This window comes from Accipiter gentilis, chromosome 6 (genome assembly GCF_929443795.1).
Source record: "Accipiter gentilis chromosome 6, bAccGen1.1, whole genome shotgun sequence".
Classification (NCBI taxonomy): domain Eukaryota; kingdom Metazoa; phylum Chordata; class Aves; order Accipitriformes; family Accipitridae; genus Astur; species Astur gentilis.
In genome coordinates, this window is record NC_064885.1 from 13,803,033 (window position 1) to 13,830,622 (window position 27,590).

General features: G+C 54.7%; 2 protein-coding genes across 3 annotated transcripts in view; both read right to left on the reverse strand.

Annotated features, from left to right (window-relative positions):
• Positions 1 to 398: 398 nt before the first annotated feature.
• On the reverse strand, positions 399 to 15,410 carry ILKAP (ILK associated serine/threonine phosphatase). Of its 2 annotated transcripts, XM_049803943.1 has the most exons (13): positions 15,302 to 15,410; positions 14,485 to 14,550; positions 14,031 to 14,087; positions 12,828 to 12,950; positions 11,794 to 11,920; positions 10,707 to 10,813; positions 10,147 to 10,240; positions 7,592 to 7,679; positions 6,137 to 6,258; positions 4,222 to 4,341; positions 2,758 to 2,839; positions 2,360 to 2,541; positions 399 to 485 (listed from the first exon to the last, which is right to left on the reverse strand). In XM_049803943.1, exons 1-12 carry the CDS (start codon positions 15,345 to 15,347, stop codon positions 2,401 to 2,403), a joined length of 1,173 nt encoding a protein of 390 aa, XP_049659900.1. In that variant the 5' UTR covers positions 15,348 to 15,410; the 3' UTR covers positions 399 to 485; positions 2,360 to 2,400. The 2 variants fall into 2 exon arrangements, with proteins under 2 accessions (XP_049659900.1, XP_049659898.1); XM_049803941.1 differs by lacking the exon at positions 399 to 485 and having other exon boundaries at positions 494 to 2,541.
• Positions 15,411 to 16,035: 625 nt separating this feature from the next.
• Positions 16,036 to 27,590, reverse strand: part of KIF1A (kinesin family member 1A) — a 42,400-nt gene continuing 30,845 nt past the window's right edge. Inside the window, exons 38-49 of the mRNA XM_049803954.1 lie at positions 27,409 to 27,514; positions 22,321 to 22,435; positions 21,941 to 22,074; positions 21,743 to 21,804; positions 21,492 to 21,637; positions 21,011 to 21,223; positions 20,777 to 20,854; positions 20,355 to 20,479; positions 20,068 to 20,214; positions 19,758 to 19,950; positions 19,564 to 19,682; positions 16,036 to 19,011 (exon numbers count right to left, since the gene is read on the reverse strand). Of these exons, the coding sequence (XP_049659911.1) occupies positions 18,969 to 19,011; positions 19,564 to 19,682; positions 19,758 to 19,950; positions 20,068 to 20,214; positions 20,355 to 20,479; positions 20,777 to 20,854; positions 21,011 to 21,223; positions 21,492 to 21,637; positions 21,743 to 21,804; positions 21,941 to 22,074; positions 22,321 to 22,435; positions 27,409 to 27,514 (1,481 nt within the window). The 3' untranslated portion in view covers positions 16,036 to 18,968. The remainder of the gene's footprint in view (positions 19,012 to 19,563; positions 19,683 to 19,757; positions 19,951 to 20,067; positions 20,215 to 20,354; positions 20,480 to 20,776; positions 20,855 to 21,010; positions 21,224 to 21,491; positions 21,638 to 21,742; positions 21,805 to 21,940; positions 22,075 to 22,320; positions 22,436 to 27,408; positions 27,515 to 27,590) is intronic.

The following is a 27,590-nucleotide window of genomic DNA, read 5'->3' on the forward strand; positions in this document are numbered from 1 at the left end:
TTCCTACCAAACACACCCAAGAAGATACAAAAGGACTCGCTGTTGGAGAGTGGGGCTTGCTGAGCTGGTAAGCTGTCCTCTGCGAGTGAGAAATAAAGAGCCCAGTGCACTTGAACACAAAATTGAAAGTTAATTGAAAGACTTGATTAAGTCAGAGCTACTGGGGGGCTAATTTAGGTGCTAGGGGGGGGAGATTAGAAACTCAGTCAGCCCCAAGGGAGGGGAGCTGCATGTACAGCAGTTCTGCATGGGCCACCCCAGGATGGTGGTCCCAGAGCTCCCCATGGTAGCAGGATGCTGCTGAGCAATACAGCAGGCAGAGTTTATTTTCAGGAAACCTCTTGCAGACCCCACCCTACCAGGAAATACAAGCAAACCGTTTTTTGACTTCCACTAAAGCTGGGGTTGAACTTGCCTTTCTAACTGTCTGGCTACTCACAAGCATGGTGAAACCTGCTCCACAGTACTTCCTTTTCCCCTTTGCCCTGAAAAATGGACAATAAGATCCATTTTACGGAAACAGTTATTAACTATACCATAACACTGTGCATTATTGTTCCTAGTTGGAGTTATGCTTTCAATACTCTTTCCAAAGGGAAGGAAAGAAGAGTTTTAAGAGGAGGGAGAGGGAGAGAAGACAGTCAGAGAAGGACAAGCTGATACTGCTCTCACCAGCTCTTGCACTGGAATTAACAAGGGCTTCCTGGAGGGAGCACCAGAGAGAGGGGTGCTTGGCTCAGCTCTTGCAGCTCAGCACACGGCTCTCCCTAGTGCAAGAGCTGTGAAAAGCAGGAACAGGAGAAGGAAGGGTGAGTTGCCTTTCTTGAGATCTGCCATCAGGGTTTCTTTTGCCACAGACTGAACAAACTCCATACTACTCTGTCTTGGCTCTCCAGATGCAGCTTTCAAGACCAGAAACAGCAGAGCGTGTTACTAATACGGGCAATTCCTTCTCAGCTCACCCTGCAGTGTAACCTTACATCAGAGTGCACAGGAATGGCTGGGAGCAGAACAAGCTGGTGGAGGCGTGCGCGCACTACCCAAAATGTGTGCCGGAGACCTGCTTCCTTCCTCAGTGCTCTGCAGAAGATGTGGAAAGCTAGCGTGAGCTAGGCTGTAACTTGGCCCGTGAACTTTAACTGACTTCTGCTGTAGCACAAATAGATGAAAGAAGTCAAGTCACCTGTCCCAAACAACAGGATGGCTTTTGCATGCTCAAGAAAATGGACAGCCCAGGATCCAAGACCATCTCCCAAAGCTCCAGAAAACACAGGGAACAGAAAAGAGCTGCACAGGACTATGCACAAAACGGCAGGCACCACTGCCACCAACCTACCCAACCTCTCTCTGGGACTGCACCGTTTCTCATGCAGAGTGAGGAGGTTGTGCAAGAAACCACTGCACAGACCCACTGGCTCATCTCCCTCACTGCACTGTCTCACCCACAGGACAGGAAAGTTGAGTAATCTGGAATTCAAGTGCTTTGGTAGCCCAATCTGTTAAGCTTTCACACTCTCATTTGGTCTTAAGCCAAATTTTTTCTGGAAAACATCACACCAACTCTCTGCAGCAACAGCTGGTAGAGAAATGGGGATGGGATGACATACAGGACACTTAATAGCAACAAGTACCTAAAACCCGAGATGCCTGCTCCTCAGATAGCACACAAACACAGAGCCTGCCCTTATCTCAGCTGCCTGACAGGTCCATTTGGTGAACACACTTTCCCAATAAACATCAGGAGCAAACTCCAGCTACTTTTGCCATATTAACAACTGGGATAAAACCTCAATGTTTTCTGCAAGCAGAGGGAAGGTACACTGCTGCTCTGCAAGCAGTTTGTATCACTCAGCTTCATGCAACCTCACAACCCAGCTTCAGAACCAAAATATTTCCTTCCCAGCACTAAGAGAACAGCCCACACTGCATTACAACCTGGTGGCCTGGGGTACTGCACAGTCTGTACGCTACAGCCTGACTGGGAGCTCCCACTGAGTCTTAAGAGCTCAGGACTCTCCCAGGGCCTCACACAAAGCTCAAAGAAACGGACAGCAGAACTGCACCATTTGGAACAGCTGGCAGAGTTCACGTCCACAGATGCCTGCTCTTGCTAGCACCTCTGCAAAATGGATTTATTTGGTTTGCCAAGACATTCACGGGGGGTTGACAGGACAAGAGATTTCCGCATAGGCTGATCCACTGTGGCAGCCATTTAGAAAACGCTGCTAGCCAAGTGAGCTAAAACTATTAGAAAAAAAAAAAAAAAAAACACCACCTTTATTTACACTGAAGAGCATCCAGCAGGACCTTCCCTCCCCCGGCCACACATGCACGCACACCAACTTCTTTATTCCCTTACATCCGCTGCAAGCTAGGGATCCTGCTGCCGCACTTCATCTCTCAGTGCTCTATCCGGACCACCATGACTGTAACGTTGTCTGCTGACCCTCGCTGTACTGCCTTGTTGGCCAGTCTGTTACAGGCAGCTTCATATCTAGCATCTGCTTCTAGCTTCCCTTCTCTCGTCTGGATGTTCTTATCCTGTTGGGATGAGGAAAGATGATGCTGATTGCTCCCAGCAAAGCAAGTAGATGCAAGCACATAGTCATTTCCAAGCATGGGGAAGCAAAACAAATAAGGACAACCTCATGTAAATGGGAGGATACCCTGGCAGAAGTACATTTCTGCAAGCTGGAGGCATTCCATTTCGTGTCCCCTGCCCTGACAAACCCAGCCCCCACGCTGCCTTCTCCTCACCTCCAGGCAGGATACAATGAAGTTCACAGCTTCTTCTGGTGTAAAGACTTTAAAGAGGCCATCACACGCTATCAGAATGAACCTGGAAATCAAGCAGAGACAGGTTCCAAGGCTGAATCTTTGGCTCCCCAGCCTCAGCAAAATCCCTCCAAGCTGTTTTATGAGTACCCACGCTCCAATTGAAAGGGAAGATGCCATAAATCTCATCTGGAAATCCCTCGGAAGCACCAGAAGTCCTCTGGTGCTCCAGAACCTACCATTCACAGAGCTGAGGCAATTCAAAGTACAGGCCAAAGAGTCAGGCAAACAATGCAAGACCTAGATCAGGACATCCTGACAGTCCTACTGACACTGCACTGTTAGGCAAGACCATATACCACGCCCTGCTGGAAAGCTCCATTATTTCTCCAAGAACTGCTTCTTTCCTTTGAGTCCTTTTCATTCACATATTTTCCCTGTGAAGTAGCTCATACAAGGAAATAGAGAAACACAGCCAGCTTAATACCTTATGTGCAGCCCTTTAAATCCTTTACATTTCCATGCTCCTGAGGTATGCGATAATTTAAACAGAAATATTAAAAAGAAAAGCAAGCAGCTTAACCCAGCAATAGAGGCATAACCGTGATCAGAAAACTCTGCCACAAGGTATTGCTGCAGGCTGCAGAATGTTCAGGGGACACAAAGCCCAAGGCCAGGAGAACTGCCTCCTAGCTTCTCACCAGAGGATGGCGGGGGGCAGCCTGCTGTGCACTCCCTGCCTGCACAGGGGATTGTATTAACCAAGAGCCCTAACCAGAGTCACCAGACAAGGAAAACTACAACTATCGCACAGAAGTGGCCCGCCTGCCAGAGCAGCACATCTCTGAAGATGTCGTTTCAGAGCCTGATACTCAGAGTATCTTTAGAAATATTTGAGTGGATCACTTGATATGCAACTCTAATCCCAGAAAAAGCAGCAGTACTGGGTTACATTCTCATCTCGGAGAGCCTGCAGGGCCATACTGACCTGAAAGCTCACAGCAATTTGTCATTGCCAATCATATGTTAGTAAAGTATCTCAAATCTCCAAATATCAAGAGCCAAATGCAATGGTATTTGTGGGTACCATGACTGCTAGAAACAACTCTTGGACAGGACAGGGATCCAAGAATTCAAGCCTTAACAAACTGCTTCATTCAGAGCACGAAGTCTAAGGCTCGTGTATGTTATTACTGCTGTGAGGCTGGTTTCTCCAACGGGAGCCTTCACAGTATCTTGACAGAGTGAGGCAGCAGCATTATCCCACTATAGTGGTAAGAACAGGAGCAGAGAGACATCAGCAGTAAGAGCATCCTCTAATTCTGCGTGATCAATCTGAAGTGCCTTGGCCCTAAGAGCAGAGCATATGGCATTGTGCAGCTTGTGCTACTTCTGCTGAGCAGAGCTAGGATGCAGCCAACCCCCTTGTGCACAGGCATGCTTTACCTGTCGTTGTGTGTGAGTTGGCAGCGTTTGATATCTGGCACAGAGATAACACCACACCGTTTGTACTGGCCATCCCCAATGGAGCGGGAAACCTCCAGCACTCCTAGGACTCTTCCGTCCCTGCACAAGAAAAGAAAACACTGAGAGCGCTCCACACACACGCACATCTCACTGCACTGGCTGATGGGACTTCAGGGTGCGTTCAGCTGCCTCGTATAAATCCTGACCCACTTCACCAGCAAGTTCAAATCTTCCCTTCAAAGTCTCTTCCCCTTTCTGCATGTTTGTGTGAAGCTTTGGGAAACAAATGGAGAGGGGGAGGAAGAAATGAAGTCAGGAGAATTCAAGACTGCTTTCTGTCTCCCTGCCCAAACTCAAGTCCTGCTTAGCCTAGCAAGCCAGGGAAGTAAGAGTTATGTGCTGAGCTGAACTCCCAGAGGCAGAGGTTTGAATTCACAGATTATTTTTTGGCAAGGTATCTAGCCAACTGCACTTCAATAGAAGCACAGAGTGCAGCAGGCAAGACCAGGGTCTGAGCCAGCAGCCCCTCCTGTCCTCTGCCTATCAGGACACCAACCCCTATAGACTGGCTCAGCTGGGGGCAGTTCCAAGGAGCAAAAAACATGGCACTTTCTCCTGATCACTTGGTCTTTACTAACCACCGATCACAGCAACCAGTTCTGTGAAACCCGAGTTACAGTCCTCCTTAGGAAGCAGTTTTGTTTGCTAAACTTTGCCAATTAACTGAGTGCTCCCCCCACAGAAGCACCTTCCTACACTCCACCTTTCCAACAATTCAGCATCTTCTCCCCCAAAAGGCTCTTCTGTGCACTCTGGAAAGCCAGAAGCTCATTCATCTCTTAGTCCAACCAGCCCCACTTGAGATTAAAGCAAGAAGCGAGGCACGTCACAGAGAAGGGATCTGATGCTCATGCACTCTGTGACTTATCTCTTGGGTCCAAAATATTGAATTACAAGCAGTGGGAGAGGCTCCCAGGCAGCTGGGGAGATGTTTCCCCAGTTCTGAAAAGAGCTAACAGACACTGGCCCATCTCTTTCCTGCGTGCAAAGATAGATCAGTGCTAAGCATAAGAAGCACCATGTGCTCTCCAGAGATAAGGGGAACAAGGCGCTCCAGACATTGCAGCGTGACAGAACTGAGCCCACCCCTCCCCACCCCGGTGGGCGGGGGGGAGGGCATTCTGCTTCCACGGGCACCAAGGTACTTCACCTGCACCGAGTCCTCTCTTGTGAGGATGCCATTAAATCAAGAAACAGCCTTCAGAGAAGGGAGAGAACCTAGCCAGGGAAGTCAGACACAGCTGCCCAAACAGCCATGCACACCTACATGCACAGGATATGCATTAAGGTAATCCCGCTCTGGCCCCAGAAACCTCCCTCCTACTGCAGACCACCTCGGTGCATCAGCTAACCCTCAGGGCAGCAACACCAACTGACATCAAGGGCTTCTCATGCTCTCTCAAACCATCCCGTCTCAGAGGACAAGGAAGGAGAGGTGATGTCGGAAGCAAGGAAGTGAGTTCTGTTCACAGAACACTCTACAGTGTGCAGGAAGTCATAATTTCTTAAACAACCAAGTCCAGCTCTGTAGGTCATGCTTAAGCATGTCCATGCTTGCACCACACTGCCAGGCTTTCACATGGGTTCCTGCCTTTGCAGCACAGCACCCTACTGCCATTGCAAGCCCCTGGGAAGCCAGCCCTCATCAACCAACTCAAGCCACTGAATCCTTGGACATCTCAGGCACCACTGTGCCTCCCACAGACAGCAACAGATTCTCTCTGGGCTCTCACTAGCATATGCACTGGGCTCAGGAAACACCAGAAACTTAGTGCTTGGGCCCAAAGTTGAGCCAGGGTTTAGATTTGCTCACTCACACCCTTTAGGCACTTACCTGACATTTCCCCCAGCTTTCTGTATCCGCATACGCTCCTCATATTGGGTGGGGTTGTGCTCCTTACTGAGGCTTAAGGCTGCATGTTTCTGACTCTCTTCATTGTAACGACACAGAATCGCCTGTGCTGACAAAAGTCCCTCGTGACTAAACAACAACAAAACTGCAGCAAGAAGAACTTCTTGAGAGCAAGCTACAAGTTGTAGTGAATGGGGCTATGTCAGGCTGGTGACTAGTGACCAGTGGTGCTCCTCAGGGCTCAGTCTTAAGGCCAGTGCTGTTCAACATTTTTATCAGTGATCTGGATGCAGGAGTTGAATGCGCCATTAGCAATTTTGCTCACAGTACCAAACTGGGAGGTGCTGTTGACTCTCTGAAGGAACAAGAGGCCTTGCAGAGGGATCTAGATAGATTGCAGCATCAGGTAATCTTCAATAGCATGAAATTTAACAAGTCCAAGTGCTGGATTCTGCACCTGGGACAGAGTAACGCCAGACACAAATACAAATTGGGAGAGGAGTGGCTGTAGAGCAGCCCTGCAGAAAGGGATCTGGGGGTGCTGGTTGGCAGTAGGCTCAACAGGAGCCAAGAATGTGCACCCTGGCAGCCAAGGGGGCAAACCCCATCCTGGGTACATCAAACACAGCATGACCAGCCGGTCAAGAGAAAGGATTGTCCTGCTGTATTTGGTGTTGGTGTGGCCTCACCTTGAGTACTGTGTACAGTTCTGGGCCCCTCCATTTAAGTAGGATGTGAAGGTACTGGACATTCATGTCCAGAGGAGGGCAACCAAGCTGGTGGCAGGTCTGGAAGGAATGTCCTATAAGGAGTGGCTAAGGACACTGGGTTTGTCTGGTTTGGAGAAAAGGAGGCTGAGGGGGGACCTCAATGCTCCCTGCAGCTTCCTGAGAAGGGGAAGTGGAGAAGGAGGTGCTGAGCTCTTCTCCCGGGGATCCAGGGACAGGACACCCAGGAATGGTTCAAAGCTGCACCAGGGGAGGTTCAGACCGGACATTTGGAAACATTTTGTTACCCAAAGGGTGGTCAAATACTGGAACAGACTTCCTGGAGAGGTGGTCAATGCCCCAAGCCTGTCAGTGTTTAAGAGGCATTTGGACAATGCCCTTCCTAATATGCTTTAATTTTTGGTCAGCCCTGAAGTGGACAGGTCATCAGTTGGACTAGACGACCATTGTAGGTCCCTTCCAACTGAAATAGTCTATTCTACTGTGAGATATTTAGCGTCACCAAGAGAGTGCTACCACAGACTGTTGTTTTACACTATGGGAGACAACACAGGAGTACCCTGCACCTACCCAGAACAAGATGCTTTCTAGGAACAGTTAGGGAGCTCAGGGCAACTGGGACATCCCACACAAACACCTTGCCCTTCAGGGCTAATAAAGCTCTCGGAGGAACTGAGACGCCAGCAGTGGGCTTCTCCATTCTGCTTACCCGGCTGTCCCCAAGGTTGGCTATGTAGAGAATATTGTCGACAGCTAGGACACAAGTAGCTGTGGAGCCATCTTTCCATGCTGGCTTCCTGAAGGGAACAAAAATGAGATTACTAAGTGGGGAAAACAATGTTTAAGAAGTTAGTCACAGCATGCTCCTGGGGACTCAAGGAAGTGTTGTGTACCAACACACAGCAGTCAGCTAGCACAAGCCCCCAGCAGCTGCCTGCAAGCAGCTAGAGAAATGGTGGTAAATAGTGAGCTGGTCAAGGACAGAGGAGCTGCACAGAGTACCGCCTTCTAAACACACGGCCAATGCCCAACTGGTTCAAATACTGCCAGCCATGCTTCTCATATCAACCCTTCTTCACACTCAGCTCCCAGGAAAGCTCATCTGTGGCTGGAACAGGCTCAGCCCCGATGACTGCCCAGAAGCTATAGCATCATGAGCAAATAAGCACCCCAAATTCATCCTCGTGAGGCTTCTTCTTTGCAGCAAAAGGAAGGCACAGCCAGGAATGCCACAGAGTTGCCTTCCTTTTTGCTTTCATTTCTCTTCCTTTTTTCACAGTACCCCTGCCCACCTGCCTCAGTCCTCACCACCCCACCTCAGCAGCAATACCACTCATTCAGTCATTCTCCTGATATTTCACTTGCTGTAGTTAAGCTTGTATCTCTGCAGCTCTAGGTAAAACAAGAAGCGTTTCTTAGGTTACAGCTGCCAGACTAGCCCTCCCCACAATGAAGCCCAGCTACAGTGACACACTTCACTGAAACTAGCTTTGAGAAACTCATTTCTAGACATATTTCATCCAGTTCTTCCTAACTTCGAAGGTGCGGCTGAATGAAGATCATTGATTTCATCATCAATACAGCTATCGCTAGTGATCCTTTATAGCACCTTTGTCATAAGTCACATCTGACGAAACAGAGACTGATTTGGGAATGACACTGTTGTGACAGACTCAAAGAAGCTTTTTCCTTTTGCTTGGTCAAACTTGTTGATCTGATTAGGATTAAGAGACTGAGCCAGTTTGCAATTTACTTAAAATTGAAAGTTAGCGGGCAATCTCAGAATCAGATGCACCAAAAGCCTGTGTTAGAGGTGTCACTATGAAATCAGGAAAAAAACCAAAAAACCAAACACCCCAAAAAAATGTGTAAAGGACTGGTAACAAAGTGACTGTATTTTAAATGCAATCTACATCTTCTCTAGTCCACACAGTTGGTGTGTCAGTTCAGCAGAGACTGAGAGAAGGTAAGGGTGCTTGCACTCAAAACCCACCTGGAAGGCAGGCTGGCAATTATCCCACAGAAAGTACGTGCTGTGCTTTTCAGCTTCGTTTTAAAATAATCTGCTAGAAACAAACTTAAGATGAGGGACATTCATTATCAACATCTCTGTTTTCAAAAGAGGTGAAGAAAGCAAGATTTAAACTTACATAGGGAGAGTTAAGTCTTTCAACACAGGGCATTAAAAACAACCTCAGAGATGTGCTCCAGCCTGGCAAGCACATACTCACCAACAGGAATGCAGCTCTAAAGAAAGCTGCACACAGCAGCCTGCAAAGTACTGCTCTACAGGTGCCCTCCTGCCACACTTTGATGCTGTCAAACACTGAGATCCCATCTCAGGCAGTATGGGATAAGTCACTTAAGCAACATGCTAAGTCTTTAAAAAGAAGGCAAACAAGATGCCATGGTAAGGACAGAGGTGCATTCGTGGTCATGTTTTGGTTCTTTCTTTTGCTACGAACATGTATTTTAGTCTAAGGGGTCCTACAGACCACTTACTACAGAGTAAAATCAGAACGTGCCATGATCTAGCTCTAGCAGGCACTCAGCTGGCAGTTATAGCCTGGCACAGCTAAGCTGTGAATGGGGTTTTGCCAACGCATAGACACAACTCAAGGTTTCCTCTGCTCTGCTCAGAACTAAGGCCTGTGAGATGCAAGCTAAGAAATTGTTGTGGTTTAACCCCAGCCAGCAACTAAACACCACGCAGCTGCTCACTCACTCCCCCCCACCCAGTGGATGGGGAAGAAAATCAGGAAAAGAAGTAAAACTCGTGGGTTGAGATAAGAACAGTTTAATAGAACAGAAAAGAAGAAACTTATAATGATAATGATAACAATAGTAAAATGACAACAGCAATAATAAAAGGATTGGAATGTACAAATGATGCGCAGGGCAGTTGCTCACCACCCGCCAACCGACACCCAGCTAGTACCCGAGCGGCGATTCCTGCCCCCACTTCCCCGTTCCTATTAGATGGGACGTCCCATGGTATGGGATACACTGTTGGCCAGTTTGGGGCAGGTGCCCTGGCTGTGTTCTGTGCCAACTTCTTGTGCCCTGGCTGGGCACGAGAAGCTGGAAAATCCTTGACTTAGTCTAAACACTACTTAGCAACAACTGAAGACATCAGTGTTATCAACATTCTTTGCATACTGAACTCAAAACATAGCACCGTACCAGCTACTAGGAAGACAGTTAACTCTATCCCAGCTGAAACCAGGACAGAAATACAAACACATGGGAAGCATTTACACTTACTGGCTGGATGCCTGCTTTAGAAACTCTTCATCTGTGTGTTTGAAGGTGTCCAAAAGGCATCTCTTCACAGTTTTCTCCACGCTGACTACCTCACCTGTCAGACAGGGAAAACAGCAACTAAGCTCCAGCCAAAACATATCTGACCTATCCCAGTCCCTCCCTTCGCTCATCCAACATTCAATCAGGCAGTGCATCTCTCAGATCCTGTGCAGACCAGCTAGGGCACATCCTGGGCTCACACTACCAAAAATCTGCCCAGTAACATGTGTGGAGAATTTATGACATACCATTCACCCCCACAGGCATATTTTAATGCTTGAAGTGGCACTGCCAAAACTGGCAACAGTGCATCTCAGACTTGTTTAGCAGTTTACAACTGGCTAATTGTACCCTTGTGCCAAAACTTTCCCGGGAGACAATGCAGTCTCACAGGCCCACTGGGAAAAAGGGATGGGAACTGTAGAACTACACCCAAACAAATAAGTTTCCCTATCCACTGCCATAATGTCAAGGCAGAAAAGGTGATGGTTGTCCTACAGCCCTTATTCCACTCCTCTCACCTTTAGGAAATTTCTTAATCAGGTTTTGGTGCAGATTCTGTGCTGCAAATTTTGAGGCTCGGACTCCCCCATGGCCATCAAAAACAGCGAAGTATGAGACACGTGTGCTGTGAGGGAACAAAGAGCAGCAGAAAGGGGCTAAGAAAGGCCATTAGCCAGAGGGTGGGATTGAGTACATTTGTCTCCATAACACCCTGCCCTGTGTCAGCCAGACTGAATAATACTGCACTCCAAGGCACAAACAAAGGTAGCACACCTCTAAGCTCACACATTCAAGCATTTATGTGGTTTATGTGTGCAAGCACTGAGGTGAGAACTTTCTTGTAATTTTCCACCCTTCAAGAAAATGAAGGGCATAAAGAGAATTTATAGACCACAACTTGGCATAAAAGCAGCTAAACATTTCACCCCAAGGGCACTGCAAACTCGCCAGCACTACACAGACATCAGTCTGTGTAGTCCTACAGTTCTTTCCATGCCTAAACTCGTTGATACCATGCTGCAAATAAGAAACTCAGATCCCTCAGCACACAAAGCTCTCAGGACAATATTAGTTCAGAAGATAAATCCAGTTTCAGGATGATGCTTAAGAGCATTCCTTTAAATACACACACTCCCCCTTACACACTTATATGTATTAATTTGCTAAGAGATTTAAACTTTTCAAATGAGAGAGTTCTGACATCTGTTTTTCTCTTCTTTGAGTGCTCTCCATTGCCACAGTTAGGGTTTTACACACTGTAAAATCCCCAAAGCAAGGCCCAATTATTTATAATTAAACTGAGGATCTCTAAACACCCACACTTACATTTGGGTAACAGAGGCTCAATATCCAGAGTTACCAGGCCCTCACAGGTATTTGTATATAATAGTCCCGTGATTTGCCCAGGAACACAGCTAATGATTCAGCCCAGGTCTCTCAATAACAAGCCCAAACCGCATACCATGACACAGGTATAATCGAGAGCATCAGCTGCTCAAAGCAAAAAGGATCATATCATGCGCTTAGCTGAAGCAAGCTGGAGCTCCTTCACCCCTGTGATGGCCGCCATCCACAGCTTTATTCTGGCAGCTGGGGCCCACTTACATTTGGGAGGGCAGAGGCTGGCATTCCTCAGTGATATCGTTTAAGATGACATGTGCATCCTGCATGTCTTCTCTTTCACCTTTCCTCTCTGCCACATAACCCTTCAATCCAAGAATGCCCGCTGACCCTAAAGGGGAAGAAAGCAGACACACGCACACAAATCAAACTCCTCCATCTCCTCAGCTCAGGCTGAAAACCAGTAAATCAGTAACTACTTTCCAGCTTTCAGAACCCTATCCTAGCACTGCAGCAAAGTACTGCCCTCATCTTGCAACAAAACATCTGGCGCTTTCTGCTGAACAGGATATATTTCTTTTGTAACATGGGGTTTTAAGTGCCCCCAAGGTCAGCAGCTATAAAAAACACTTGCCCCCATTTTGGCAGGCAGCTGTAGCCAAGTGGGACTGCTGGCATTGGACAGGGCTCTTGCCAAAAAAAGGGGGGGGGGGGGGGCAGGGGAAGCATATGGCACTGAACCTGCAGATTAAACAAAGCACAGGTTTAATGAGGGTGCTAAGGACAGGAAATCAGAGTCTGCTGTTTCCAGAACACGTCCCTTCCTTTATACCCCTGAATACATCTTATTCCCAAAGCTGCAACATAATAGGTGGGCACCTGCACTGAAGTCTAATGCCCTATAAGTAACAGCAAGTCCCTCTCTCTGGCTTTCTTAGAAGCCACCCAGTGGAGAGATTTGTGAATGTGGCAAAAAAACCTGGTGTAGCTCTAGTCTTCCAGAGGTTTCACAACCAATCCTCTTCTTGGCAGCATAGGAACTTAACCTACAAACACCAAGGTGCTTGCTGCTCAGCTTCTGCCACTTCAGCAGGGCCGGTAAGAAGGCCCAGGTGAGGGAGGCAGAGAGCGCCAGGGAGCTCAAGGGGCTTCCACAGACCGCCACAGCAGTTTGTTCCCTATGAGAGGCTGAAAATGCAAGCGGACTGAAGAACCAAAGCTCAGCTTTGGTCTGGACTTACTCAGCCCAACATCAAAAGTACAAATCGAGTACATTTGTTTTCAAACTGTCTGAAAACCTTTACAAACTTTCTTTTCCACAAGTTCTTCCCTGCCATTCTTCTCTTCCTCCTCCAAGGACTTTCTCTTCTCCCCTTTCCCATGGCTCCCTGCTGATGAGACCTGCTCAGTAGCACTGGAGGCTGAAAGAAAGCAAAAACGCAGGTGGCTGAAGTCTTCCAGCTCTGTTTTACTTGTATAAATTCAGCAGCTAGTCCTTTTATACTGAAGCACTCTCAGGAGCACAGGCTCGCACACTCACACATTATTAAGCGACCAGAGGTATTACTGAACAAGACATACTAACTGACCACAAACGCACACACACAACTTCACTCAGCACGTACGACCCACGGCACACGTCGCTGTCTAACCCAGCAAGTGCTGATTTGATCACTTTATGTTGTATGACCCTACCTCAGGCACAGTACCATTGTGTTTGGCTGGCAGGCTGTCGATTCTCCCTACCCACCTACAGTTGTTTCTTAGCTACCAGCCTTTTTTGCAGTTAACTGATCAGGAAGTTAACATTTCAGGTTGGAGGACTTCTGATTTTTTTTTTATTATTTTTATTTGTGTCCACAAATTGTGCCCACAACAATGCAAAGAAGTGTATTTTATTACTCTGAATTTGCTAAGGGTTTCAGAAGACAGGTTACAAATTAAAGCTAGCAAACAAAATACAAATCCCATGATGTCAAAACCCTAGCCTTTTCCTTCTGGAGATTTATTCTGATATGGTATAGCGAACTATCTCACCTCCTCCCAGGTGCTAGCAAACACCTCGTTGCCTGCAGAAAGCCTTGCCAGACCAGCAGTCTGGTTTTGAAGACATTTACAGCTAGGAACAAGAAGGCAGTCTGTACCCACAGCCGAAAAGCAACAGAAGCCAGGGCAGTGGCAGCACCAGGCCAGCGATGCCATCACTCTTAGCAAATACACATGTACTTTCATTCCCAAAGCAGGGAGCTTTCAGGCACAGACAACAGGGGTCCCCAAAAGACATCGGAGGGATGTACTGCTGGGAACCGATCTAAGTTTACTTTTAAAGAGTCAGAATCCCGACTTAAACAATCGGGGCACAAACAGATCACCATGACCATTATCAGCCAACCCGGACACCAGCTTAACTTGCTGTGGGGCCAACAAAACAAGCTACATCAGTGGGTCTTCCCGAGAAGGGCAGGTCAGCAGAGGCTTGGTGAGCTGACACAGCTCCTTACCTGTGTCACCACTGCTGGCTGGCGGAAGATCATCAAAAAGTAGAGAACCTCCTTTTCCTGGAGCACAAGAAAAAGGCAAGAAGAACTAAATACCTTTGTTCCTTTCAGGGAATAATGCTCTGTGTACACCCCTCCTGAGGTGCAGAAATTATAAAATGCTAGTTTACCAAAGCGAGCCAAATTTCCACTTCTGTTACTGGACAGTGGAGGCAAACTCAGGCCTTACAAATCTTTCACAAAATATTTATATGGAATATATGTGGAACATCTGTAACATTCTGGTTATCAAAAAAAACCACAAGAAGAGGAAAGCAACTGCTCTGCACAGAGGTACTGACAACTCGACTGTCTTTATCCTCTCTAACAAAAAGGACTTACACAAGTTTCACCCCAAGAGATGCTGATGCACAAAACATGGGAAGCCAAACTAACAGCAGGAAGGGAGCACTCATACCTGAGTCAGCACTGCTGGCTGGTGGGAGATCGTCAAAGAGCAGAGGCCCTTTCTGGGCTTCCTTCCCTGTAAGACACCAGGGCAGAGTCAGGACCCGCTGCAGGCATTGAGGGGTTGGTTTCTGGAGGGACTTCCCCCCACGTGAGCACAGATAGGGTAACCGAAGAGAACCTTAGCTATCTTTCTTCCATCTCTACTTTAGGCAGCTCCTACACAAGCAAAACAACCACCTGCCTGGGGATGACATGAACTTCTATCTTGAAAACAGATATTATTATTTTTTTGCTAGCAATTCACTCAACTTGTGTTAACATCCCTCAGCAGCCCGATCAAGATGTTACAGGATGGGAGGAGCCCAGAAAGCACCAAACTATTTCAAGTAACACCATTACAGCTCTCCACAGACCCACGACCCGCAGCAGCACAGAGGGGAAAGCCTCCAGCACGACCTAAACCTCACGGCTAACGCATTGCATCTGAACGAGTCCCAGGCAAAAAAGGAAACCACAAAAAAACCCCAAACCCTGTAATTTCTCCAAGGGTTTTTGAGCCACCCCCTCCCACAGCCGCCCCCTCCCCCACCCCCACCCGCTCCTCAAGCCCTCTGCTGCTACCGCCGCCCCGATGCTCTCCCTGTGGCGGCGGGAGAACGGGGCCGGCGCCTGCCCCCGGAGGGGCTCGCTGCCCCGGCGGCGCTGAAGCAGGCCCGGCGGGGCCCCGCGGCCTGTCAGGCCCTGCCTGTGCGAGGCCCCGCTCCGGGGCCGGGCAGAGCAGGACGGCGGTTAGGCGCCCGCCCCAGAGGTGGCGGGCCCCTCACCCGCCACCGAGGAGCCGGGCTCCGGGAGGTCCCCGAACAGATCCATCCCGCCGCCGCGCCGGCAGCGCCGCCGCCGAGGCCGCTTCCTCCTGCCCAGGCGCCGCTCCGGGCCCGCCTCCCCGCCCCCCAGGCTGCCAATCTCCCCGCGAGGCCAATCAGCGGCCGCGGACGGGCCGGAAGTAGGCGCGCGGCCCGGCGGCGGCGGCGGGGCTGGAGCGGAAGGCCTCCGTTGGGCCCGCCCCCGCGAGGCGCCTGTCAATCCCCCCCCGGCGGGAGGCGGGGCGCCCCGTCAAACTCCCCAGCCGGGAGGCAGCGCGGCGCCTTCTCCGCCAATCGGAAGGCGGGGCCGCCCTGCCAATCGGTGCCGTTGCCTCGCGCTTCGCTCCGCCAGGCTGACCAATCCCGCAGGGGGGGGGGGGGCGGGGGGCGGTGCCCAGCACCGCCCTGCTGTGCCTACCAATCGCTGGCGGGGGTGGGAGGGCGCCCGCCGTGTGCCCGGCAGGGCGGGAAGGGCGCGCGGTGCCCCCTGGTGGCGCCAGGAGGGGCTCCGTGCCGGTTCTCGGTTCCCGGTGCCCGCACCTCGTGCGACCTCGCCCAGCAGGCCCCACAGCGGCACAGCCCCCTCGCCCACAGCCCCGGGCCACTGGGGGCCTCCCCGCTGTCGCTGGTACCGGCCTGGAGGTACCCGCCCTGCCCACCCGCCCCAGGAAGGAGAGCTCGCTGGCGCGGGGGTGTTTGCGTTAAATACCACATTTATTTCGGAACCGAACAAGCCTCACGTGCGCGCGGACGGCCGGGACCGGAGGCGCCAACCCCCCCGGCCACAGGGCAGGGAGAGCCCGGGGGTGCTGCCGTGGCCGGCAGGAAGCGGAGGGCATGAAGGGCACAGCCTCCCTCCTCTGCAGGCCCCGGGCCTGCCTGCCGGCGCTCGCCTGCCCTCCATGCCACCGGTCCCCTCTGAAATTTCCCTTCTGATGGGGCTCACAGTCGTGCGTAAACCTCAGGTTTGCATTCTTCATCCTGGAGGGCTGTGGTGGTAGAGGGGACGGGGAGGGGGGGACAGGGGCCTGACCGGGGACACGTGTGGTTCTGGCGAGAGCAGAGCCGGTAAGACAGCAACGGTGGCCTGCGAGCCGGGGATGTCCCGCAGGGATGCTGCGGGCATCCAGTGGGCAGCCATGTCGCCCTCGGCCCCCAGTGCGGCGCCCCCCAGCCGAGCTGTCTGCTCTGCAGGTTTGCTGGCCTCAGGCACATTTTGGCTCTGGCTGGAGGACGCCCGGCCCACGGCCGCCCCTCGCCTGCAGCACAGGCAGCACCGCCCAGCTGTGGCCGGCGAACCCGTGTCTGGTCCCTGGCAGACGCGGGTCCTTTCTCTGCCAGAAGCTGCCTCCACCCTAGAAGAACCTCCCCTCTCCCCTGGGGCACCCACTGTTTCCACCCCAAGCCCCTTATGTTCAAATCTGGAATGGTCCCAACCACTCCTTGCCCAGGGCAGAGGAGCCAGGATGTGGCAGTCTGGGCCCCTGCTTCGCCCCAGCTCTGCCCCTCCACGCCCCTGGGCGGGCACCTCTCCCTCCGTAAAGGGCGCGAGTCAGCCTCCAGGTCTCTAAAATGGATCACAGGGAGGAAAATAACCCAGCTTGATAGGGAGCTTGTCCTGGGCAGGCAAGCTGCTGCCTGCCGGGGGAGCAGGGCTGGGAGGGGCAGCCCTGCTGTGGCTTCGGGCCAGAGCGATGGGGTGAGACGCCCAAGGAGCTGTGGCAAGGCTGGGCAGAACCAGCAGCAACTCAGGAAGGATCCCCAAACCCTTTCCGTGACCTGAAACCCAAGCTGAACGGTGCCCAACATGCAACGAGGGGGTCCCTGCAAGCCTCCGCCCACCTGCCTGTCCGTGCCTCCCACGACACGAGCATAACAAGGAGAAGACAGCACCACATCCGATACACACACACACGCACCCACCACCCCCCACACACACACACTCCACAAACAGCACAGGGAGGTGCGGCAGAGCCAAGGCGCAGCAGTGCCGTGCGAGGGAAGGTCAGTTGCAAAGGCGTGACAGCGAAGCCGGGGGCGGGGGCTGCCCGGGAGATGCATGGAGGAAGATGCTCACCTTCCTGCTCAGAGCTGTGCCAGATGCCGCTGGCCACTCGGGAAGCCCCGAATGAAAGCATCCCCCCATGGGTGAGAGATGGGAGAAGGAGGAGAGGGAGAGCTGCTGCTGGGGGAGGTGGGAAGCGGTGATGGCTGGAGGAGAAGGTTTTTTCGGCAAAGCCACCTCCACCATGGGAAGCCCCCTGGATTAATGTGCCGGCGGAAGCAGGATGGGAAGGAGGTGGGCGCTCACTTCTGCAGGAGGGGAAGAGGAGTGAGAAAACAACAGTAAAAATAAGCCCCATCCCCACCCTGACACCCCCGCACCAGGCTCTCCCATGCTCCTTCGACGTGCTTCAAGTCTGTTGTCGTGCTAGGAGGAGAAAGGATGTGACAGCCCTTTTTGGAAAGGGCGACAAGGATCCTGTGGATTAGGATGGTCATTCCTACCCCAGCTCCTGGGGAACTTTCCCATCTGGCTTTGGAAGCAGCCACTTGAACCTCCACACTCCCCACAGGGATGGGACCCTTGGCGTCCTGCCCTAAGAGGGGGGGAATCCCTTCGGACAAAGCCCCAGGCTGGGACAGTGGAGGTGGCCTGTGTGCTTTTGGTCAGGAAGGACAGCCCTGCACGAGGTGACAGGCAGAGCTGTTCCCAGAGCCCTCCTTTTCCCTCTAGCAGGACCAAGCTCTGAAGGAAGGTGACCCATCCGCATGGATGTGGGTGCCCCAGCCAGCTAAGATGGTAGGCTCCCCCCCTTCCAGAGGTAGATGGGGCAGGTAGGAATTGCCTCCTTTGGGAAGACATGGTGGGCTGTCCAGCCACTGCTCAGGGGAGTAGTTTAAGCTGCAGGGGGGGCAAAGCAGAGGGTTGGGGAAGGGTGGGGAGCAAGGGCAAGACCTCAGCTGCCGGGCACATGCTGGGGATGTCCCGGGGAAGGCATCTCCAGGACCCTGGCCCACCACCAAGGCTCTCCCCTGCCTGGGGGAGGTGTCGTCTGGGGGCCAAGACCCAACTTATGGGATTTTTGTGACGTAAATATAAATAAATACTTTATAAATATCATCTTAAACTACCGACACCTGATCTTACCCTGGCATCTCTTGCAGAAACATCAATAAACTAGGAAATCCCCATACCTAAACTACCACTTTCCCTTCACGTGGAGGCAATTCCTCCTGCTCTTCCACCTCCAAGCTCTACCGCACTCCCACCTCTGTATATCAAAGACCAGCTTTTAGCCGAAACTGCCCTCCTCGCTCCCTCCCCTCTAACAGGGACCTTTCTAGAGCGTTACAGATAGTGTGACATGAAGGTCACCCATGGGGGGACAGGCAGAAGATGGCATGCGCACAAGAAATCCTGCCCAGGCGGGTCCAGGCTTTTGCAGCTACGAACGGAAGTGAGTTTCCCCCGTGAAGATGTGAATCGAGACAGATCCTTCCATGGAGCAGACAGCTGGGGCAGCAGATGGTGTGAGAGATCAGACGTTAACATGGGGAGTCTTGAGACAGAATCAGCTATCTTATCCTGTTGGCAGATGGATGAGGTGGAGGGTGTTTTTCAAGGTTAGATTCTCATCTGGGCTGTTCTCCTTCTGGACAGCTTGGATCTGATTTGGAAAACAAGGGACAAAAGGGGTCAGAGATGTGGACAAGGAGAGGTGTGGTCCCCTGGGTTTGGTGTCCTGGCTCCAGGCTGGTGCTTGAATCCAGCCAGAGCTGGAGGGACACAGAATTAACGTGTCTTCAGCCAGAGCACACAAATTTCTGTGCATTTACTTCTATTCCACTAATCTTGCCACTTGAGATGGTCTCAAGAACTACATGAGATGCTTTCAAGAACAGGCAAGGGCCAGTGTCCCTGCTGCCAGACATGGATGTTGCTTTGAACTCAGCACAACAACGCCTCTGTACCAGCCAGGATCTGGCCCTAGACTGAAGCATTTAAGTGGGGAGAAGCTGAAATCAAGGTTAATATGGTCCAAGTTTTGCCAGCTGAGAGCCTGTCCAGGCACACCTCTGTGCAGTAGGTGCTCCCCACACCTGGCTGGGGGTGCTGCAGCAGGCAGAGCTGGGAACAGGGCAGGGAGCACGCTTGGCTGCCTGCAGACCCCCCACCAAGGGCTTCCCTGCACCCCCCTTCCCCTAGCTTCCCCCAGTACCTTATGGACCCTGCCAGGAGGGGGTTGAAGGCGTAGAGCCAGTCGTGCATGTCCTTGTCGCTGCTTGCCTGCAGCAGGATGCCCCGGTGCTCCGTGCACACCGCAAACGTGTTCGGGGTCTGCCAGGGGAGAGCTGGGGCTGAGTTCCTTGCCCGAGGGGGTGTGCGGAGTGGGGCTGGCTGCCGGCGCCCTACCTTGAGCATGGCCTGCTGGTCCTCGCTGTACTCCACCTGGGCCTTGGAAAGGTTGAGTATGGCCCTCTCAACCGCGTCCTTGTCCGAGTTGTAGATGTAGACGTACGGGCGCCGAACCACCACAAAGCGCTTCACCCACCCGTTGGTGTGGGGCTCCAGGAAGTGCAAGTAGCCCTTTTTGGAGACGATGGGGCTGCAGAAGGGACCCAGGTCAGGGTAGGATGTGGACCATGAAGAGGTGCCAGTGGTAGGTCATGGTCCCCCCCAGCCCCAAGGCACTTCCCTCACTGGCTGCCCCAGCTGCTCCTACCTGACCCGGATCTCCTGGATGTCAGGCACCAGCAAACGCTGGGGCTCCTTCTCCTCCTCAGGCCGGCGGGCCGGGGACTTCTTCTGCTCTCCTTCTACTGCAGGCTCCAGGTCGGGGCTCTCTGCCCTGGAGGAGATCTGGGGGGGTCTGGGGAAGGAAGAGAGGCTGGGGTGTAGGAAGAGTGATGGCTGGGGAACACCTGTCAACCAGGACTGCATCCCAGTGGTACAGCTGCCCTGCTCGGGGGATGCCACGTCATCACCTGAACATCCCGGCCACCTTCTTACCTGACCTCCATTGCGTTGTAGCGTCCTTCCACCAGTGACGGGCAGGTCGAGGAGGGGGTGAGAGTGGTGACCCCCAGAGCTGTCATGGAGGGGTCTCTTATTAGGGTCACGGACATTTCGGACAGCTGTGGAGAAGCAGAGGTGTGGACTTGAGTTTCTGCCCGAAGCCGGACACAGGCAAAGGACCAGGTGCCTGTTCATGATGGGGAGAGGCAAGACCTCCAGCCAGCCGGGCCCTCTCCTGGCACTGTCCTGAGAGCCAACAGCTCTAGGAACACCAGGGTGAGTGGAGAGGGTAGGGACCCCAGAGCAGGGACCACGCAGGCCATGGTGCCCATCTGGTCCCTGCCAAGCCAGCCCCCACCAGCCACGTATCCCTCCCGGCCCCTGCCAGCCCGGTGGAGCCCAGGCAGTGGCAGTACCTTGCTCTCGCTGGCGCTAATGCAGACATGGCTGTGGCTGTACTCCCTGTTGAAGGTGTGCGTGAGCAGGCGCAAGCACTGTGGAGAGAGGAAGATGATGGTGGGGCAGGAGGCATCTTCCTCCACCCTCCTCCTCCCACTCCTTGGGCTTTGTCCTGCTGCAACCCCCTCCCACCCAGAGGGAGCCCCTTCCTGACTTTATCCCCGTGAGCTGGGGATGCTACAGGATAGTACCTTCACAGCCAGCTCCTTCTGCCTCTCACTGGGGGTCTCGGTGGGAGAGATGCGGCCCTCAGGGGCCCCGTCGACAGAGAGTGGGGAGGAGACACTGGAGGTACTTCGGGACTCGGAGTCCTCACTGGAGCAGGGGGAGAGGGTCTCCAGGCCCAGGCGCTGAGTCGTCTCCAGCTTCTCGCGCAGGAGTAGGTAGTGCCTAGTCTTCTCCACCTGGGCACAGGCAGCCAGGCTCAGGGGTGGTCCCCTCCCCCCAGCCAGCATCCTTTCGAGGACCATGCTTCCCAGGCCCCGTTAACCCCATCTGCTTATTAGCTTCGGGTTGCTGGGACCCAGCTAGCAGCAAGCATTGGTGGTACAGCCCCACTCCTGCCTCCTCCCACAACTGGGAGGGCTGAGACACCCAGTTGGCACCGGCAGGGCAAGGGGCTGACCTGCAAATTGCACCATCTTGGCCTGTTTCTAGCCCAGACTATCTTACTTCTTGCAGGAGGCTGAGTTTCTCCAGCTCCCACTGATGGTCAAGGATGAGGCTGTCGCTGCGGGGCCGCCAGCCAGCCAGGTTCTCCTCTCCCCGCACGTAGGCTACAGAGGTGTCCAGTACACGCCGGCGCCGTCTCTGCATGCCTGTGGGGACAGACACACAGCTGGGGGGACAGACTCATGGCCCCAACCGCCACACTGTGCCTCCCGGCCTCACGGTGAACACCCGGGCAGAGACACGGCACCCACCTGGGCTGCCGGCATCGGCCACGCGGCAGAGGCTGAGTTCATAGACTCCTGTCACGCGGTTGCTGCAAGCAAGGGGAGGTGAGGTGTTACTGGCTCTGCCCCGTCCCCATGCCCCTGTTATTTCGTCCAGGCTGCTGGGATGCCCCAGTCCCCAGATGATGGCTCTCCTCCCCCAGAAAGGCATGAGCATCCTGGTACCTCTCGGAAGCCCGCAGGGTGCCACTGCCAAAAAGGTTGCGGATGGAGCGGGAGGCAGGAAGCTTGGCATCCCGGGAGTAGAAAACCATGCAGAAGTCTTTGGTGATGACGGCAGGCTGAGTGCAATTCTCCATCTGCAGCAGGGCAGGGGGGGAGACGTCAGGGGAGCTGCAGCCTGGGAGCCCAGCGGGTCTTTCCCACCCCTGGTGCCCAGCCATTTCCACTGCTGGGGTCCCACAGGGCCCCTAAGCACCAGGTTGAATCCTGCACCCCATTAGCGTTGGTGCCAGCTAAGGAGGGGTTCACACTGGCTGCACCCCAACGGTGGGGGAAATGCCAGACTTTGTTGGCATTATAATGGCCCCAACTAAGGTCCTTGCCTCGATGTAGGCAGAAAGGGTGATGTAGATTTTCTCCCGGTACGGGGTGACACGGTTAAGCAGCAGAGAGTTGTGCATGGAGCTATCCCACGCTGCCTCAAACTGGTAGAAAGTCCTGCCAAAAAAAAAAATAGCAGAGCCGGTAAAACACCCCCCCCAGGACCCCAAGCAAGCGAGCAAGGAGATGCCATCGTCCCCCCCCGCAGCGCTGCGGCAGGCCTGCAAGGACACATGGACATGCACACGCGGTGGGGACAGATGGGGACAGCCACTCCGGAGGACGCAGGCTCAAGGCAAAGGGGGACAAGGCGTGGCGGGAGGGGGACGCGGCACCCTCGAAGCGGCACCCTTGAAGCGGATTGGGGTTTTTGGGGAGGAGGGACTGCGGGAGGAGTGGGGGCTCAGCTGGAGTGCAGGCAAGGCAGGGCAGGCTGGGAAGGCAAAGGAGGGTGCATGCCCCACCCCCGTGCTTGGAGTGGGGGGCTGCCACCCCCAGCACGCCCGGGCCAGGTCCCCACCATCCAGCCCCGGGGTATGCAGCACCTCCTGGCCCCCGCCAGGAGCGGCTGTTGCCCTTCAGGTGACAATGGCCAGAAGGGAAAGGAGGGAGGATGCTCAGCACTGGGGGATTGCTGCCAGCTCACCCCTGGGAGAGCAGCCCCCCTGCCAGACAGGTCCCCTTCCCCAGCACTGCCCCCATCTGCCAGCCCTGAGCCCCGGCGGGACCCGAGGACCACAATTTGGTGGCTGGCCCCTGTCAGGCTGTCTCCACTGGCTCTTGCTCTGCCCTGATCACCAGCCCCATTCCCACCAGGCTGCCTCGCTCCCCTCGCTGTGTTTTCCATGGCTCCCAGGCTGGGAGAAGGAGTGGGGGACACCCGGCTCCACTCGCCCGGTGCCTATGGTGTCCCATAGAGGTCGGCGCAGCCACCCAGAGCAAGAGTGGCAACCGCCCTCTTCAGGTCAAGGAATCAAGGTGGGGGGAAGCAGGAGGCGGCTCTGGTTCAAGAGCATGGGGGATCCCCATTTCACCCCCTGCCCCACGCCTGGGCTCCCTCCCGGGCCAGCCTTCGGGTTATGGGACACCCACTCCCCAAAGCCATCCAGAGCTGCCGCAGCCCTGGCTCTCGCCTGAGCATCCTCAGGAAGCCGTGCCTCAGCGATGTCTCAATGAGGACGCTTCAGCACATCCCTGAAGCAGCATCTAGGCGGCTGAGGGGCTCTTTTAACAATAGCTGGGGCAGCCAGAAGGAGCAGGGAGAGGCTCTTGGCTGCGATTGTCCTCACATTGAAAGAAGAGGGAGAACGACGCTTTCAGGTGTATAAAATACAGAAAAAACCCCATGTGAGACAGAGCCAAGGCGAAGGATCGCTTTGCAGACACAGGTAGCTTGAGAAGACAGTGCTCCCCAGGGAGGAGGAGAAGAGGAGCCTCAGGGGAGGAGGGAAAGAGCAAAAAGCGAAGGGAGAAGGCAAAGGAGAAAGAGAGAGAAGCAGGAGGGACGAGACCGAGCGGGTGTGAACAAAATACCTAGTGTCATTTCCGAACGAAATGCTATAAGTGGAAGGCGACCCAAGGACAAACACACACACGTACACACACAGAAAAACGAAAGGTCAGAAAGCATCGTCCATACGGGGCTGGCGCGGGAGCGGGGCTGCAAGGAAGGGGAGCCCCTCTTGAGGAGGACTTGCCCCGTATTGGCACCACTGGCTAAAGGAGCTCCTGCCTAGCTGGACCCTGAATCAGAGCCCAGAAGGAGCTCGGTGAGGGCAGACAGAGGTTTACCTGCTTGGGTGAACACCCTCTGCCTCCCACCTTCCTTGTGGTCCAGCAGCTGGGAAGCAAGCACTTGCATGCTCCCCATCCCCTTAACTCTACCCTTGCTGCCATCTCAGGGCAAGGAGCTCCTGCTCAGCGCAGCCCCCTGAAGATGCCCATCGTGGGGGACCAGCCATCCCACCACCACCCATGCAGCAGGAGATGATTTCTTGGCCTGTCCCCTGGTCCACAGAGAGGGCATCACTGTGCTGAGAGCCCACAGGCAATGCCAGTGTGAGCCTGCGTGCTCCTGCAGTGGGGGGCTAGATCCATGCTGGATCCGTCCCCCTGCAACCCAAGGGGACAGGGTGCCACTAGAGGGACAGCTCTGCCCTTGGGCATCTCCAAGCAGCACTGGCTTCTAGCTGCTGTAGGGAGGACAACCTCCCAGGCACAAAGCTATGGAGCCCACCAGGACTTGGGAGACCCCATCCCCTGTCTCCCAGATGCATCCCCCTCTTCTTCCGCCGTGGGGCACGGTGGCAGGACGCCCCCTCCTCTGGGGCCTCAGTGATGCTCCCGTCCAGAGGCTGGCAGCAGCATCTGGGTCAGGTGGCTCTTGCCCACGCGCCGCATGCCAGGCTCACCCTGCGGTCCCAGCTGAACCCCTTCTGCCCCTGAACAGCTGTTCCCCCATTACACAGGGGCATAACAGCCTGTGCCACGTATGGGCATGCGCACGCACCATCACGCCTGCGTACAGACGCACACCGCCCGTATGCCACACCTACGCCCGCGGGACTACCGTGCATGGGGTGGGCAGCCACTGCGCGTGCCGCCACACCGTCCGCGGTGCTGCCACCATCACCAGGTGCCTGGGCGAGGGCTGGAGGCACCCCAAAGCCCCCACCATGGTCCGCACCAGCCCTACGGCTACTCCAAGCAGCGTCGGGGGCCGAGCTGGGGCTGGGGCGGGAGGTGATGGGGGTGCGGCACGTTTGGTGCCAGATGCCAGAGAGATGGGAGAGCAGCGAAGTCAAAAAGCAAGAAGAAAACCCAAATCAGGCGATGGGGATGTAGGCGTGCGAGGGGGAGCGGCAGCCAGCGAGAGCGTGGCCCAAACGAACAGCAAAAGGGGGCTAGTGAGCGAGAGGTGCCAGGGCGGGAGGGAAGAGGGTTTGGGGCATGTGGAGGGCTGGAGGGCTGGATGTCCAAGTGCTGCCTCCAGTGGGAGTGAGCGCGCCGAGGCGAGGGGGGAGAAAGAACGAAGGGAGAGAGGAAGGGGGATGGGGTGGAAAAAAAACCAATGGAAACAAATAATACCTAGGCATATCCGAATCAAGAAACTGCCTGCAAAAACACAAAACAATCACATGGTTAGTGTGGGCTCGGATGGTCAGCAGCAGCGGAGAGAAGCGAGGGGGGACACTGGGTGCTGCCCCCCGTGCCGCCTCCCTGGGCGCTCAATGCAGGGATGGATGGGGGCTGGGGAGGGAGCCGTACCGCTCCCCTGGTTTCCCTCTGAGTGGCTCTGGGGGACTGGGAAGGCTGCGGAGGGGGAGCCAGGGCTGCTCTGGCCGATGAAGGCTGTGTGGTGTAAGGCAGCGAAGCAGGGAGCACAAGCAGCCGGGGAGGAGGGTGAAGCGGGCCCTGGCTCTGCCCGCTGCCCTCCCTCTGCCTGTCCTTGCAGGCTGCTGGGGCCGAAGCGTGCGTGCCTGCATGCGGGATGGAAGCGGGGGGGGGGGGGGGGGGGGGGGTTGCGGCGAGCACCCCTTGGCATCCCACAGGAAGCCGGCTGACCCCTCCTGCCCCTGCCCAGCCCTGTCCAGGCTCAACGGGATGGATACAGGATGGATACAGCGCGTACGCTGGCCCGCAGCCCCGATTTGGGGCTGGCCCTGAGGCGCAGACCCTCTGAGCATGCAGGTGAGGTAAGCTCTTGCAAAACCCAAGCCCCTGTCTCCCTGCTTCTCTCCACACCTGGAATATCCCCCCAGCCTGAGCTGTATCCCCTTGCCCAGCAGGACCCATGGGGGGAAGGCAGGAGCAAGAGGCACATCTCCCCTGTCAGGCTACTCTAGAGATGCTGAAGATCTGATCTGGCTGCACCTGGGACCAACCAGCCACATCAGGAGCTGACATAACACAGCACAGCCCCAGGAGCCCGCGGGTGCCACAGCCACCCAGCTCCCAGCAGCCCAGCAAAAACCACCACAGCTCTGCTGGGCCAAGCCCTCCTTGCCTGACCGTCCCCGCCTGGCCTTGCTCTGTTGTCCCTGTGGCTGTGCCAAAGTCTCCTGGTCCAACACTTGCACACATACCTGACCCCGTGATTCGGCTCTGCTGCCCAGGTACCGCATGCCTGCTGCTCCACCGTGCCCAGAATCTGCCCTGGGAGTGCTGCAGGTTGGCACCTCCTGTCCAGACCCCTGTCATCCCCCACAAAAACACCCTGCCTTGGGACAGGCCACCTTGGGGCAGCAGTGACCCCAAAGAAAACGAGGGGAAAAGTGGTCCCCACTCCCTGCTGGGATGCTCCTACACCAGCAACTGCCACGCACACAGCCCAGGACCAGAACCACTGCTCCTGGTGCTGCCAATGACTGTCCCCGTCTTGTCACAGCTGCCCGCACACACGCATTCAGGCCAGGGACCCCCGCCAGTCCCCTGAGTTTCGCCAGCAACCCTGGTGCAGAGGAGAGCTCTGCCCTCTGCACTCACTGCTCCCCTCCACCACTGCAGGACCCAGCCAGGGAGATCTTGGAGATAAAAAACCTCCGGCCCCCACTGCTCCCACCCCTCTGCCAAACCCACAGCGGGAGACACAGCCCCTGGGACTGGTGTGAAGGGGCAGGCATCCCCAAAGTCACCTGGCAGCGATGGGGGATGGCTTTCCTGCATCACCCCTGCACAGATAGGGACCAGCCATGGGCACCAAGTGGCCTTTCCAGCAAGTTTGCTGGGACACAGGACAAATAGCCCTTTGTGGCAGGTGCCCTCCAGCCACTGGGTCGGTACATCCTCCTGGCACCAACTGGCTTTCTGCACCACGTCATCACAGCTGCCGCCAGAGAGCAGGACCCCCACCCAAATTCCCTGTAGTGCCAAAGCCCGGCGCGGAGAAGCCTCGGGGAGGAGGAGGAAGGGAGCTGGCGGCCCTGAACCCCAAGACTCTCTGCTGCTCCAGAAAAGCCCCCCCAAGGCAGCAACAGGTCAGCAGGACCCTGCAGAGGGGCCAAGAGCCCCTCCAGGGGACAGAGGGGCTCCCCACATCCTCCCCCCAGCCCTCACCACAGCTGGGGAAGAGCAAGAGAAGAGGCACGCACCGGTCCTCCTGTGACGGGTGGATGTACCCTGAGGAGAGGATGTTCAGGGATAGGATGTTGGGGTCGATGAGAGACTCGTCTGCTTCTGGGGTGTTCCGGATCCGACCTGCAAGCACAGCATGGGGACACTGCTCAGGCGACAGGTGGTGGCCCTGTGAGGGTCCCCGTGAGGGGCAGGGGCA

Bases quoted from the DNA above. Each gene is read 5' to 3' on its own strand.
- ILKAP (XM_049803943.1), bottom strand. From the start codon at position 15,347: ATGGATCTGTTCGGGGACCTCCCGGAGCCCGGCTCCTCGGTGGCGG. The intron at 14,088-14,484 runs GTATGAGTGCTC...CTTGTGCTCCAG, and splicing joins AGCCAGCAGTGCTGACTCAG to GAAAAGGAGGTTCTCTACTT. The intron at 7,680-10,146 runs GTAAGTGTAAAT...TGTTCCCTTCAG, and splicing joins CTAAAGCAGGCATCCAGCCA to GAAGCCAGCATGGAAAGATG.